The following is a 16,210-nucleotide window of genomic DNA, read 5'->3' as shown; positions in this document are numbered from 1 at the left end:
TCCCCCATCCTCGCCGCGCCGGCCGAGCGGGGAACTACGACTCCCAGCAGCGCAGGAGCAACAGACAGCGCCGCTGCTGACAGCGCCTGGCCCCGGGAAGCGGGGCAATAACTGATCCTTATTTCCCCGCCACAGTTGGGGAGTCTGTAGCCCCTCGAGTGTCCCCAATGAAACTCTACGTGGCTAGAGAGTAGCTGTTGTGGGCCTGGGCCTCAGCACCATGAGGGACAGAGCAGCTGCCGCCTTCGCAGGCCCAGCTCAAAGGCCCCCTCTGGGAAGGTCTCCAGCGCCCGCCCCTCCCCCGCCGGAGTGCTACAGCTGTCTGTTCTGCTCATTTGGCACCTACTGCCTAGTAACATCTTGTACTGCTCCCTGGAGAGGAAGTGTGATGTGAGAAAGACCTGGGCGCTCGTGCTGGCTCCACCACCAGCTTTGTGACCTTGGCTGGTCACAAAGCTGGGCTCTAAACCCCAGCTTTCTTCTCTGGAAAATGGAGCTAGTCATCAGCCCACCTCCCAGGTTTCTGTGGACCTCTTAGAGAAAAGCTTCAAATGGACTGGTACTCTTGGACTGGTACTTAACTTTATGTGTCTTGCCTCTCTGTCTCTCAGTCTCCCTCTCAATGAATAAATTAACTCCTCTGAACAGAGTCTGTACTTTCCAAATACTTTGCATGGACCACGCTTTATTGTAGTCATGTATTAGAACATCAGAGAGCACCACGGGAACAGAGACCATTCGCTCATATTAAGTAACTTTGCTGAGCACACGCCTATGTATGTGCCAAGAGCTGTGGAAAGCACGGGGTATACAATGACAATACCCAATCCCTGTCCTCAGGGAGCTCGGTCTAGTGGGGAGGCAAACAGGTGAAGTGACAGTTATGATGCAGTGTGACAAGCCATCTAATGGAGGTGTAGACAGAGGGAACACTGAAGTGTCCAGGGTAGCCAGTGTGGATGGCCTGGCTGCTGTCTCTAGGGTCAGCCGGAGGAGATGCCAGACTTTGGGGAAGGGGGCAGGGTGGCCGAAATCCAGGCAGACAGAAGAGCTCAGACTAAAGAACATCTCCAGCCCAGTGCTTGTCACCCACTGTACTTCCTTGAGGAGTCATCAAACTGGCCTGTAAACTTCTTGGGAACTAGATTCTCTTAAGAGAGGCATCCACAGTACAGATAGAGGAGGTAGAATCCTAAGATATGCTTGAAGCGCCCCGTGCTGGCCTTGGGGGCTCTGGCCAGTGTCAGTTTCCCCATCTGTAAATTGAGGGCAACGACCCACACCACAAAGGGCGGTGAAGGTTCATTTAGAGGATATGTATGATGCCTACAGATGACAGATGCCATATCTCCCAACCAGAGCCCCCCTGGGCTGGGCACCTAGCAGGCTTCCAGAATTTCGTGGTTTAATGGGGGGTTGTCTTGCTGCCCAGTCGCTCTACCAGAGAAACAGATATTTTCTAGGGATTGGCCTGAACAATTGCCACAGAAAAAGGCACCTGTGTTCTAGAAAGAGGCCATCAGGACAACTGGGCTTGGGGAAAGAAATGGAGGTCTGTGGCCCTTCACACCAGGGCAGGAAATGGGGCCTTTAGAATGGACTGGGGGTACAGACCCACCAGTTCCTATAGGCCTGGGGGGTGCAAGGGGATGCGCCTGTGTTGACTCAGCTTTCCCCCAGGAAGCACAGGTAGCCTGCAGCAAGGCGAGGGCTGGGCTCTCTGGGGACTGTGGGGTCACTGACCTTTTGTTGGCTGGTGCACATCGCCGGCTCCTCCTCTCCCGGCCCCCCCCTCGGAGAACAGTAAGGACCCTACTGGAGAAGCAGAATTGGGGAGTCAGGCACAGGGGGCTACCCAGCCAGTCCCTCCCCAGCCTTGAGGTGATGGAAGGCCCTCTCCAGGATGGAGGCGCTGCTTGGAGATACAGGTGAGGGGGGGTTCTCTGGGGACTCCCTTACCTTTGAGACCTCTAGGTAAGGACCCAATTGACAAACCAAGGACCATGGGCCCCCACAGACCCCATCAGACTCATGACCACCAGCTCCCATGCTTTGCCTGAGGTGGGGAGACCAGGCCTCACTGCAGGCAGAGCCTGTCTTCCCCAGAGCAGGCACACAGGCCGGCCCTTGGCGCTCCATGGCCCCTGAGCTCCCCCTTCCAATTTCTCACTCACTCTCCTGGCCGCCTCCTCCATGAGGCTCATCCTCCCCCATACCCACCCCGACTCCACACCTCTGCTCACACCTTTCTGCTGGGTCAGAGTTCACGCTCAACTCACTCAAAAGCCTGACACAGGTACCTCTCCTCTAGAAACTTCCCTGGATTCGCACACCAAGCCTCTCTTCTGTTCTTTGCCTGTCCTCAAGTCTCTCACTTGCCATCTACACTGCTTCCTTCATTCACTACAGGGAGGGCTCTGAAGGTCGCCTTTGTCCACTTCTCTGCCAGTTAGGCCCTGGGACTTCCCAGGGAATTCTCAGGGGCTTCCTGTGGTTCCTATTTGTTCTTTGCCCCTGTACTGTGCCCACAGAAGGGCTGTGCACACCAAGCGGGGGCCCGGCTAGCTAGAGCTCAGCCTGGGAGTGGGAAGCCCTTTCTCAGGGGCTGTTTCTCACTCCCCACCACCCACCCCTTAGCACACAGGCCTCCGCCCCATGTGACCACATCTGGGTTCCAGGCCAGAACTCTCCACCCACCCCTACCAGTGAGCCCACCCCTGCCAGAGAATGTGTGTGCTCAGCACCAGGGCACCCACCCCATAGCCAGATCCACAGGATGGCTTCAGGATGAGGGAACTCAGGGATGGGGGGAGTCCCTGCCTGGGCTATCACTCCAACCCTAATCCCAAATCCATAGAACTAAAACCAGGATGACACCTGAGCTGTGGAACTTTGGTAGGGGAGAGTTCTGGGGTCCTTTGGGGGGGGGGGCTTCACCTATGACAAACGGATCAAGAGCCAGAACCGGGTACTGAGAGGCAAGAAGGACGTGAGTGAACCAACCAGTACTTCTGCTCCCAACTCCCCACTCAGGATTTCCTCTTTGCCCACATTTCTTGCCATAATTTCACATCCTTGCAAGAATCCCATGCCTCTCCCTCCCCATATGTGAATCCATCCCAAATTTCAGAGTCTCTCCCCACAGCCCGGTCTTGGTCCTACAGGCTCCCCCTGCCTACAGGCCGGAGACCCCACCCTGTCCCTCCACCAGATTACCCCCAACAGAGGGCTGAGCAGGGCAGATGTGGCAGTGCCAAAAGGGTCTGGAAGGCCAAAAGCCTGAGCTCAGTGATGGGGGAGGGCTGAGGGAGGCCAGGGCAGGAGGAGAGCAGTCAGAATTTCTGGGTTCTGTCTCTAACTTTGCTTAACACCGGGGCTTTCAAACATGGTAGGGACTTGTTCGAGGGGGGACTAAAATTAAATTACTAGTCCCAACCACACCACCAATTAAGTCTTGTGTAGTCACTAGCAAGTCATTTCATCTCTGGTCCTCAATGTCAACATCTGTCAAATAGGATTAAGAGACATTCAAAAGATACAAGGGTGAAGGCATGTGGGGCGGGGGGGGGGGGCACCGTGGGAATGGAGGGACCCTACACCTCCGTCCCCTGTTTTCTCTCTTCATTCCTGGTGTGGATGTGACATCCCACAGCAGCAGGGTGAGGGGGATGAGGCTGCCTAAGATCCTCTTTCTCCAGATCATACTTTTCTCTTTTTACTTGGGTTCATAGAAAAGAAAGAATGATCAGAATGAGTGGAAGGAAATCAAATACCACCATGAGAAAGAAAAAAAGCAAGGTACACTACTAGAAAAACGCAAAAAAAAAGGTTGACTGGAGACAACGGCAGGAGTTCAAACATCTCTTGATGTCAGAAACCAAGGTGAGATGAGGGCGGATGGAGTGTCTCAGGGCAGGTGAGGCGGGGTGGGGGGGAGTGCACAGACCCGGACAAGCCCCCCGCCCTGACCCCAACACCCCCCAAATAAAATTAAGAAATGGAAGAGGAAAGGGGTGGGAAAGGAAGGAAGGTGGCAGGACAGGTGGAGAAGGGGATGGGGACAGGAGAGGGACAGGGACAGGGAGAAGAACAGAAAATCCAGGTGTAGGTTGGGGGCAATCCAATCCAATCCAAACCAAACCAAAACTTCAAACCATACCTTCGCTGTTTAACGTCAGGTGAGCCGGACCTTGGAAAGGGGAAGGAGAGAAAGAAAGAAAGAAAAAAGAAAGAAGAAAAAAAGAAAGAAAAGGGGGGAAAAAAACAAAGAAAACACGAGTCATCAAAATCAGCCAGAGAGAAGGGAGAAAAAAGCTTTTGCTGCCACAATTTAAAAACCCTTTTTAACTTGTGACAGACATCGGGGAGAGCCCCAGCCCGGGAGCTGAGGAGAGGGGCCCGATGCCGGACAGAGGGTGAGGGCAGGACAGGGGAAGAGAGAGAGAGACTGGGGGCAGAGGGGTGAGAGGGGCAGGTGGAACCGAGGAAGGAGGGGGCAGGGAGTCGCTGCAGGGGGGAGAGGAGATTTTGGTTTCTTTTTTTTCTTCTTGCCGGAAAAAAAAAAAAGGAAAAGGAGGAGAAGCATGAGGCTGGGAGGGCTGCTTTTTCCTTTTTCTTTTTTTCTTTTTTTTTTTCTTCCGGGAGGCGGAGAGAAAAAAAAACGGTCAACGAGAAAAACGATTCAGATGGAGGAGAAAATAAAACACGACACAAAAATCAAAGCCACCTGGAGAGAGAGAGAGTGTCCTGTTAGCGTGGGCTTGAGCGGGCAAGGGGGCCTCCCACCCCCACACCCCCAGCCCGGTGACCCCTCTGGCCCCGGCAGAGAAGTGGGGAGGAAGGGAACTATGAGGGACCTGGGCCTAAAAAACTCCCCCACCACAGTGGGACTGGGAAAGATGTCTGTCCAGTTCCAATCCTCCCAGCTACTCCCTCCCTATGGATAGTAGGGAACCTGCACTCCTGGGTTCCAAGAGGAAACTGCGGTTCAGGAGGATAAGCTAAAGGGGAAGCAGGTAGGAGAAGGCGGAGTCCAGGGAACAGTGGGAGCCCCGGCTCAGAGCTCTCGGACAGCAAGGTCCAAAAAGGACAGCCCAGCCCATGGGAGGGAGCCCAGCTGTCGGAGAGGTCAAAGCACCTCATTCATAAATTACTCTATGGACCCCCTTTCTCTGGCCAGGACCTCACAAAGATGACCCAAAAGCTGAATTTTGAAGATAGAAAACAGAGCAAGATCAGCTGGGATTTCCATCCAGGATTCCCTGGGCCCCTTAAGAGAGCCTTGTCAGCCCTAACCCAAGGTACCCTCCCCAGCCTTAGTGGCAGGGAATCTGGCCCACTAGATCAGCACCTCTGGCCCCAAAGGCCACCAGCCAAGGAAAGCTCTCCCTCACGAGAAGCCGGCAGCCCAGGCCTCACAGCTGGGCTGAGACCCCAGGGCTCCCTGAGGTGACCAGCCAGCCCCACCAAACCTCAGGGCCCCCCAACCGCACCCTCCCCTGTGGCATCTGGCCAAGAGGGTGGGGAAGGGAACATCCCTATAATACCACTGTCACCCTTGGAAACCATCCCAGCTGCTATGGCGATGAGACATGGGCCCTAGGGAGAGAAAGCTGGGGCCCAGATGGAAGTATCAAGGTTAAAGAGCTACAAGTGTCTCTGAGACGAAGCTGAGGGCCAGGACACCTAGGTCCCAGGAGGAGAGGCAGTGAGGGGGCCAGGAAGGGCACAGCCAGGGGCCAAAGGCCTGGCCCCTGTGGCAGATGTGGCCAGATGGTCCACGTTGCCCTCTTCTCCCCAGCTCTCTGGGGTGGCGTTGGTTTCTCCCCAGCTCTGAGACCAGCTGGGGAGGAGGCCACAGCTGCTGAGGACAGCCTCAGGACAGAACAGCTCTTGGGAAGACACAGGTTTTAATCCACAACACAGGTAGGGACCCAAGCATTTGAACCGAGGCTCCTCATTCCTTGCTCTGAATGCCTCCTACCAACTCTTTCCCCAAGAACTGCCAGCATCTTTTTGCAAACACCCTAAACCCAGCACCCAGACCCAGAGCCCTAAACCCTCAGCAGACTCTCCCTGTCTGAAGCAGCCTCGCCCTCAGGCTCCCACCCTTGGGAATCCACCCCAGCCCAGGAGCCAGGTGCCCTGTGAACCCACCGTCTGTCCTGCCCAGGCCTGACTGTGGCTGTGAGGAGAGCCACATGTCCCCCTCCCAGACCCTTTCACTGCCCAGCTCTTCGCCAGCCTCATTAGCATTCGGCAGTCTCCCTCTGTCACCACGGCAACCAGCTGCTCAGCTCCCTCAGGCGTGACAGCACCAGCCATCTTGGTGAAGGGGAGGCCAGTCCCTTCCTGTCTAGCCCAGCTTGGCCCCTGCTAACCCGAGGGTTCTCTCCCTAAAGTCTCCCCTATCTGAAGTCTCTGCTGCCTCCTCCTGGCCCCAGCCCCACTGGGGTATTCTCCTCCCACGGCCACCGGAGCATCAGCCCCTTCTCCCACCACTGGAGAGGAGGCTGGCAGTGATGAATGGCATCACCAGGGCTCCCTTCCTAGGGCACTTTAGCTAGCTGCTTCTGGGTCTCCTCTCCCTGCTACAAGAGGCTAAGAGGAAACAGGAGGTGCTTGCAGGGGCTGTGGAGCAGGACGTCTAAGTTCCTGGAGAGAGCCAGCCTCAGGCACAGTATTGGGGTGCTGGGAAGAGAGAGTGAAGGCACAGAGGGCTCTTTAAAGATCTGAAGGGGAACTGCAGGGTCCAGAGCACAGTGCCACAGAGGAGGCCCCAGCCCACCTCCAAGGAACCACCACCTCCCAAACCTACCTCCCCACTTTCAGTCTCACCCCCAACTCTCCTGCGGAAACCTGGGAGAGGACCACCAGCAGAGGAAGACAGGTTACTGGGGACAAGATTGAGATGCACGAGCAGGCATACAGACACATCCCAGAGACACAGAGATGCATCACACGCTGGGTATATACACATACACACACATGCATGGCCTCAAATACACACCCTTGCACAGCCCCTGATGTGCAAGCACACACCGTGCCCAATCTAAACCAGCAGTCCACCATGCCACCAAAGAAATGGAGAGGTGGCATCCACAGGCCTCCTCCACACTAGCCCTGGAAGACTGGCTTCCCTTCCTGTCCCTGTTATCACTTTCCTGTCCACTCCTCCCTGCATGCCCCTCTCCCCACAGCACCCTCCTGATTTCTTCTCTTGGCCAAGCTGCCCTAGCTTCAGGCTTGAGTTCTTCTCTTCCCACCTCTTCACCTACTCCCTCTCCGGCCTGTTTCTCTCTGCTCCCTCCTTCCTGCCCCCAAGCCTCTCTCCTCCACCTTTTTTTCCCTCTCTCTCTTCCTCCCCCCATCTCTCCCTTTGTTCAGAGGAGACATGACATCAAGAGCAAGTAAAAGTCACATCAGCACTAAATCTTATCTCCAGCCCTCAGAAGGCTGCACCCACCCAGACACGCAGACTCTCTCTCTCTGACACACGCACACAGAGGTAAACACTGACACACTGAGATGCAAACACAGATGCAGACACACAAAGACATTGACACTTTACAGAGGGACACAGAGATGTGGGCCACACCACGGAAGACGCAATGGTGGAAGTGCACAGCACACCCAAACGCTCGGACACAAAACTGGGTTACACATACACAGTGTATGTCCACAGATGGGCACAGAGGCACACAGAGATGCACAGCTATGCATGCAGACACACACACACACACACACACACACACACACACACACACACACACAGTGCTGCCTGCTGGGATCAGTGACCTGAGACCCCAAAGAGAAGAGACATCCAGAGAGAGAGATAAGCCAAACCATGCACGCCACGAGGAAAAATAGGCTCCAGCCGAAAATGGGGCCAAGAGCCCCTTGCCACTTTGCTTTCCCTGGATCCTGCACCCTCAGCACTCTCTCTGCACCCCCCCCCCAGCAGGCCTGGGCCAGGGCCCTGGCTGAGGCTTGCCCTCCCACACCTGCCTTCCCAGGGAGGCACCAGCCCTGCTACCTCCCCCATGCTGGCTGTGCAGCTCACCTTCAGCCCAGCCTTCAAGCCCAGAGCCCAGCACAGGCTTCCCTCTCCCTGTTCTTAGTCCACCCCAAGAAGAGAAAGAAATGGGGGGAAACCAAAGCAAGAGGGAAAGTTCAGAGAAAGACAGAAATCCGGAAAGAGTGTGGAGAAGAACAGATAGAAAGAGGTCCAGGGACAGAGCCCTGGAGAAAAGAAGAAGACAAAACCCAGAGTGGGAGAAAGGTAAACAGAACAGAAGGTAGGAAAAGAATGGACAGAGAGACCCAGAGAAGCCCACTCTCCACCTTGCCCTCCAGCTGGGCTGAAGGAAGAAGCAGACAACCCCGACCTACCAGCCCATGGGGCAGGGGCTAGGGCCTGCCTCAAGCATCATCACAGCAGAGCAGAGAAGCAGCCCCCACCCCACATCACCTGAGCCGGGGACCCGGCACCCCACTTTGCCAGAGCTCTCCACTGCACTCCAGCCCACCCAAGCCCTGCAACAGAGGCTCCAGAGCCCAGAGCAGGTTCTCCCCAAGCACAGGCTTCTGGGGCAGCAGCCCACACCCAGACCATCCCAGCCCCAGGCAGCACAGCCCTTCTAAGCTCCCTAAGCTGGGCTGGGCAAAACGGGGCCTACCCCTCCTGTCTGAGCACTTCGGAATCCTGCCAGCCCCTGCCCCCGCCACTCCACATCCCCTCCCTTGAGTTCTCTTTCCCTCTCCAGCGAGGAAGGAGAAAGGCCACTCGGCACCTGGAGCGAAGCAGGCGAGGGGAGGGCCTGCCCTCTGCCTGGCAGTTCTCCCCACCACACCAATAAAGAGGGGATGGGCACGGGGGGGCCAAGGCAGCCAGTAGAGGTCCCCAGATACTCTTCCCTGGAGAAACCCCAAACAGGGAAAGGAGTTCTCAGGTGGCCACCGATACCTCTCACATAGGACCCCCATGGCGATAGATCCACTACCCCAGTGACCGAGAAGCTTCACTCACCTTCCATGGGGTGCTCCTCTGCAGGCGGCAAGGTTCAGAGGAGGGAGAGGCAGAGAGAGAAGAAAACAGGGCTGTTAGCAAGGGTGCCTTGGGTACGGGCTCCAAGGAGAATGAGGGGCCCAAGATCCCTAAGCCCACCCAGGCCCTGACATGCATCCCCTAACCTGGAAGGCAAATCTCAAGGAATAGCTTTGCTAGGGATGAGGCAGAGACAGAGCTGTTCCCGACTCGGCTCTGCACACACAGAGCCAGCCCATCTGAGAGGGCCCAACCCTCATGTGACATTTCAGGAAACTGAGGCCCGAAGCAGGGAAGTGACTGTTCAAGGTCACACGGAGAATCTGGGGCAGGGCCAAGGGTGGCCTCAGCTTCCCGACTCCTCCAGAGAGGCTCCTCTAGGCATTCCATTGCATCTCAGAGACAGATGGGGACACACTCACACCAGTAGCTGTCTTATAAGGCTTACCCAAGACACACTCACGCTCGGTGACACACTGACACACATAGGCACTTAGCAATCCAGTGGCACATATAGCCTCTCATACAACTCACATTTGAAGCCTTTGCACACAATGACCCAACCACCCTGCATCGCCCCACCCACCCAAGGGAGAAAAGGCATCAGGACACAGTCAGTTCTGCCGCAAAGGGCTGTGTGACTTCCATCCTATTTGCCTAACCTCACTGAGCCTCTAGTGCCTCTCCTGCAAAAAGTGAGGGGGGACTAGATAGTTTCTGAGGCCCCTGCAGACTGTGGTTCAGATTTTAGGATAAAGGCCTTCTCAACAGCTGGGTGAGGCAAAGGGCCCCAGGCTGGATGGCCACTGCCATGGGCGGGGCGGGGTGGCAGGGGGCACACTGGGCCCAGCCCTAGGTCATGCCACGCCCTTTGGGCCAGCAGCCATTACCTGTTGGAGGCCTGCCTGGGCCTGGCCTTGGGGCTCACCAAATGGGTCAAGAGAGAAGATGGAAGGAAGGGAGGACAGAGGCAGTTTCTTCAACTAGGCTACCACTCCTCAAGCAGGCTGAGCTCTGGTCTGTCTTGTAAGAGAAGCCAGGCAGCCCCAGCTCCAGACATCTGCCACGTGCCCACCTGCTGACCTTCTGGGAGCCTTCAGATGGAGCAAGAGGCGGGAAGAGACAAAGAGCATAAGCTACAAACATACAACCCAGTGGGAAAACACACACACATGTGCAGGCCTCTCGATACACATGTATACACACATGCACACACACACATACACACACTGTCTCCTCCCACCTCCAACCCCATTTTGTGATATTTGTTCAATTGTTCTTGGGGAGCTAGCTATACTCCAAAAACAAACACTGTCATTTGTCATACCTTATACCATCCCCATAACACACACACACACACACACACACACACACAGAGGCTGAATGCAAACACAAGACCTGCAGCGATCCAATACATAACACTAGATGCGCACACCGTACACTGCCACCACCCCACACTGCCGCCGGTGGCTACAGACACACATCCCGAGATGAACACAGCCCCCTTGCGATCTATCTGCCATTTCCTAAACCTACACACACAGCCTTTCCACGTCTGCATGCATTACAAACATACTTCCTCACAACACAGAGCTGCTTTTATCTGCAGCTGCATCCCCCAAAAGCTGCATATACAACAATTTTCTTAAATAAACTGAATCACGTTACATTTTGAGGGGGAGCTGGCTAGTTAAAGGAGCCTTCAGGAAAACCCTTCAGCTGTCATGCAGACCGCTGCATTGGAATTTCTTTGGTCCCAGGGTGCTAAAGCCCTGGTCAGTCGGCACAATCATCTCGCTAGCACCTGTGCAAATAAGGTGGCATGGTGATTTCTAGATTCCAACAAGGCAGATATTTCAAAAAGTATTTCCACCTGCCAGAAACATGCGTCACGCTATCTATGCTCAGAAAGGTGAAATAACCAAGCTTGGTTTGCTTCTGGTTTCAGAGAGACAGCGCTGAGAGACTCGGGTACCACTCTTGCCCTGCTGCTCTTTGCTTTCTGCTGACTCACCTGTGCCCCTCACCTGCCACACAGGCCCCTCCAGGTTTGGTCACCTGCCCACCACACATCTCCCTGGTCTCCAGAGCGACGGCTCACTTTCATGGCTCAGGGACTCCCAAACCTACATTTGCAGCCCCAGCCTCCTCCCTGAGTGCCAGGCCTGCTGGCCACCTGTCCGCTCAGCAATTGCTTGGCAAGCTCTCTGACATCTAAACTCCACTGAGGCCATTCTCAACACCTCCACCCCCACAACCAAGTGCCTGTTTCCCTGTGTTTAGCAAACGCCAGCACTTTCTTTTCTTTCTTTTTTTTTTTTTTAGTCTCGCTCAGTTGCCCAGGCTGGAATGCAGCGGCATCACCATAGCTCACTGTAGCTTTGAACACCTGGAATCAAGCAATCCTCCTGCCTCAGCCTCCCAAGTAGCTGGGGCTACAAGTGCATGCCACCATGCCCGGCTAAATTGTTTATTTTTATTTTTTGTAGAGATGGGGTCCACTATATTGCCCAGGCTGGTCTCAAACTCCTAGGCCAGCGCTTTCAACCAGCAGTTTGTGAGCACTCACGACATGTCTCACACTACTGGGCCCCAGAGAGTCCACTAATCAGCCATGTGCCAGGCACCATACTGACCCTCAACGTGCAACATCATGCATCAGCCTCCCTGTAACCCTAATGAGCTCAGTGGTGTTGTCTCTCTCCTCTTTGCAGAAAAAGAAACATGCCTACGAGCATAAAATCACCTCTGCCCTTCTCCAGCGCCATCCTAGGTCACCATAGCCTCCAGCCTCACCCTGGTTTCCTGCAATAGCCTCCTCCTGATTGGTCTCTCTGCCCATCCCCAGCCTGGTCCTCTTGGCACGGGTACCTGATGCACTTAGTAAATACTGCTGTGAGTGACACACACGCTCAGAACCTTTCAGTGGCTCTGGTACAAACCTCTCTCCTGTGCTCCCAACCTAGGTACCCATCTGCCTTCAGAGCAGTCTCACGGGCTTCTCACCCTCAATGTGTCCAAGGTGGGGATCCTAACCCTTCCCCCCAAACCCTCTCCTCCTGTCTGCATTCCCTGATCAAGCGAGGCACCCAGATAGCTGCCCTGCTCTTTCGTCAGGCCAATCACTCGGCCCTGTCAATTCCATCTGCTAAAACCCTAGAAGTGAAAGCAAACTGCTAGAAACCCTTATCATCCCTCCACACCCACCAGCACAGCCCAGACTAGGCCCTCACCAGCTCCTCTATTCAGAACATTAGTAATCTCTGAGATGATCCCTGCTACAGCCAGTCTTTTCACCCCGCAATTCATACCCCACACACTGCCAAAGTGGTCCAACCATGCCACGACTCTACACAAACTTCTTCAAGGCTCTCAGTGCCTACAGGAAAAAGTCCAACTTCTCAGGAAAGTCCACTGGAAATTTGACTGTGCCTCCCTCCACCCTCCTTTCCTGCGACAATCCAGGCTCCAGCCACTGCCCACCTTCTTCCAGTTTCCCTAATACGCCATGTTTCTGCACATACTATTCCCTGCTCTTGAAACACTCTTCTCCACCCACAGCTGCCTGAGAAAGTCGACACTTCCTTTAAGACTCAGGTGAATACATGTCCGTCTATGTTCTGAACATGGGAGAGCTAGTCACCCTCTTGTGTGCCAGCTCCAGGCATGTACCTTCTAGTAGTATTTCACTTATTGAATCTATATCGCAGTTGTGTTTATATGTCTGCCTCCTGACTGGACTATGAAATATCCCAGAGCAAGGACGATGTCTCATTCATCTCTCCATATCCAGCTGCTTGCACAGTTCCTGGCTCAGGAGAAGGCATTCCTATGTTTGTTGAGTGAATAATAAAATAACACTTGTCATGTACTGCACATTTAAATTTTGCCTGGCTCTTCACAGGCATTACTTCTTTTACTCACCACTACTGCCTTGTAAATGGATATTACTATTACTCTTTTTTAGAAGTGAGGAGAACAAGATCGAGAAAGTGGAAATTCAAGGTCACCCCAGTGGTTAGGGACAGAGTCGATCCAGCTTAAAACTTTCAGTGGGCTACATTCCTGGCCTGGAAGTCAAGACATCTAGAAGCTGACTCTAATCTATAGTTCTGATTTTATGTCCCACAAAGCACAACAAACTTGGTCTCTTCACCACACCCTGACCTACTCAACTCACTACCCCTGCACTCCTCATTTAGGCTATTTTCTTGGCGGGAAAGCCTTGCCCTTTCCTATCCACCATTATGACTCTCACTCTGTCATGCTTCAAGATCTAGCCAAGTCTCACCTCCTTCCTGAAGCCTTCCCTGACTGCTAGAGTTAATAACCATAGTAGCATTTATCAGTCACTTAGAATAGTACCTAGTGCATTGTAAAGGATTTCTATATATTCATTCAGTTAGTTCTTACAACAACATTATTACCTCCATTTTACAGAGTAGGAGATTGAAGAACAATGTGGATAAGTAAATTGCCAAGTTCAAACCAAGCAGCCCTTGCTCTTAACCATTCTGCCATCTTCGCTTGGGAGCATCTAGCTTGTCTCTGGGTTCTGAGAGCAGGTGCTTTCTGCACTGCTCTCTAGAGAAGTCCATCCCATTCTGCCTGGAGCGGCTTCCACCCATAGAAACTGTCATATCCATGATACTTGATGTTAGAACTGACAGTGGGGCTGGGAGTGGTGGCTCACACCTGTAATTCTAGCACTCTGGAAGGCCGAGGCAGAAGGATTGCCTGAGCTCAGGAGTTTGAGACCAGCCTGAGCAAAAGCAAGACCCCATCTCTACTAAAAATGGAAAAATTAGCCAGGCATTATGGCACACGCCTATAGCTACTGGGGAGGTTGAGGCAGGAGGATCGCTTGAGCCCAGGAGTTTGAGGTTACAGTGAGGTACAATGATGCCGCTGCACTCTACCTGGGGCAACAGAGTGAGACTCTGTCCCAAAAAAAAAAAAAAAAAAGAACTGACAGTGACCCAACATACATGACCTCATTTACTCAATTTTCACACATGTGAGTCTTCCCTGCCTCACCAAAAGACAGAGACGGTGTCACAGATGGTATGTCCTGCCTAACATGAACTCCAGATTCCAGGAGATTGGTTATCAAGGACAGTGATTAAGACCAGAACAAAAGGGAAAAGAAAGAGGTCTAAGTAGCCAAAACAGACATCTAACACCTGGGCATTAAAAACTGTTATTAGGCCGAGTGCAGTGGCTCACATCTGTAATCCTAGCACTTGAGAGGCCGAGGCAGAAGGATTGCCTGAGCTCAGGAGTACAAGACCAGCTTGAGCAAGAGTGAGACCCTGTCTCTACTAAAAAAATAGAAAGAAATTAGCTGGACAACTAAAAATATATATATATATAAAAATTAGCCGGGCATGGTGGCGCATGCCTGTAGTCCCAGCTACTCAGGAGGCTGAGGCAGGAGGATCACTTGAGCCCAGGAGTTTGAGGTTGCTGTGAGCTAGGCTGACACCACAGCACTCTAGCCCAGGCAACAGAGTGACACTGTGTCTCAAAAAAAAAAAACAAACAAACTGTTATTTTTCTCATAGGAGAGCCTCCCAGACCCTCACCAGAGCCCACTTACTTTTACTGACACACAGTTCTGACATGCTTGGGAATGCTGATTTCCATGTTCACAAACACCAGCATACACAGAGAGGGAGAGAGAGAGAGAGAGAGAGAGGTGTCAGTTGCTACCTGACAACTCCTCCTAAGGGCAAAGACTGAAAAACTATAAAAAGCTAATATAAGAACTCAAAAGCACAGCAGTCAGGCATCATTTCAGGCAGGGACAAACCCCACTAAAGGAACCACTGCGTGACAGTCCAGTGTAATACCTGAGGGGAATCATGACTGCTCTGAGTCATCAGGAAAAGGTTAAATAACATTCCAGATGTTATACTTAGGGAGGCAAAAAGGTGTGTAGCATAATGTGAAGATGTGTTCACATCTGCAATGTGTTAAATGTTGGTAAGTTTTGTGTTTTAATGGGCTAAGCCTCTGCTGGGATTCAGATCCCAGCTCCTACATCCCTGAGTCTCACTTTGACCCTCTGTAAAATGGAGACAGTTACCCTCATGGGGCAATCATGAGGGTTAAATGAGATAAAACATAGAAGGCACCCAGTGAGTCCCCTCTGTCTTCTCCCTTGACCGTGTGATCTGATTCTCTTTGTATTCTAACTGCTCCTTTACTGGGTCTGTGGCCACTCCTCTTCCGCCTCCTCCCAACTGCATGCTCCTCTAAAGTCTTGTGCTTAATTCTCCCCACCTTCTCCTTGGCCACTTCCTCCAATCCCAGAGCTTCCGATACTATCTCTCCACACACATGGCTCCCAGGGCCTGGTCTCCTGCCCCACGTTCAACAGAAAGCTCTGGTCTCACATTTCCAACAGCCTGGAACACCAAGGGGCACCACAATTCAACACGTGTGTGATCTATTGTCCCAAACCTGCTCCCCTTGCTTACATTTCCCTTTCCTCTCAGCCTCCACCATCCTTCCAACCATGCAAACTTGAAACGAACTCCTCTCCTTCCACTCCATACCCAAGAGGCAGAGTCCCACAGCTCTAGTTCAGCAATGCCCTCAACCACTGCCACTGTGACTGCCACCAGCCTTCCCTGCCATTCCCCAAGACAAACAGGGTTCAGGGCCTCCACATTGCCTCTGAACTATCTTCCAACTGATTTCTCTGCCACATAACTCTGCCACCTATAACCCCTCTACACTTCACTGCCAGCTTCCTAAATACAGTTCTTATGTTATCCACTTACCTGCTCAAAATTCTTTTGTGACTCCATTTGCCGATGCGCTACACCCAATCAGCATCCAATAAATGTGAGTTAAATGATTTAAGGCAGATCTCCAAGACCTGGCCTCAACCTGCTTCTCCTGCTTAGATTCCACTATTTTCCCTATACTCCTTGCTGCCCCTCTACAGATATGATGTATTAATACATTTCTGCCTTCCATGCCTTTGTTCATACCAGTTCCTCTGCTTGGAGTGACCTCCTCAAAACCAAGCTTAGTAATCAATGTTTAAGGCAAATTGTAAACAGCATGCCTTTCACAAACCTATTACCAGTCCCCCCAACTTGTAAACTCTCTCCTTCCTTGAAACTCCAATAGCACTTTGTTTGTGATAATAAC

The 16,210-nt window shown here is 52.9% G+C and overlaps 1 protein-coding gene across 9 annotated transcripts in view; it reads right to left on the bottom strand.

The window, feature by feature from the left end:
* NRXN2 (neurexin 2) overlaps window positions 1-16,210 on the bottom strand; it is a 109,865-nt gene that overhangs the window by 78,661 nt on the left and 14,994 nt on the right. For 7 of the 9 annotated variants that reach the window (XM_045556156.1, XM_045556159.1, XM_045556160.1 and 4 more), the window contains 3 exons: window positions 9,029-9,046; window positions 4,160-4,189; window positions 1,744-1,815 (listed from right to left, as the gene is read on the bottom strand). In XM_045556156.1, coding sequence (XP_045412112.1) covers window positions 1,744-1,815; window positions 4,160-4,189; window positions 9,029-9,046 — 120 coding nt within the window. The remainder of the gene's footprint in view (window positions 1-1,743; window positions 1,816-4,159; window positions 4,190-9,028; window positions 9,047-16,210) is intronic. The other 2 variants (XM_045556161.1, XM_045556158.1) reach the window with 2 other exon arrangements.

This window comes from Lemur catta, chromosome 7, assembly GCF_020740605.2.
Source record: "Lemur catta isolate mLemCat1 chromosome 7, mLemCat1.pri, whole genome shotgun sequence".
Lineage (NCBI taxonomy): Eukaryota > Metazoa > Chordata > Mammalia > Primates > Lemuridae > Lemur > Lemur catta.
Note: the sequence above shows the minus strand (reverse complement) of the source record. Positions and strands in the feature narration are given on the sequence as shown.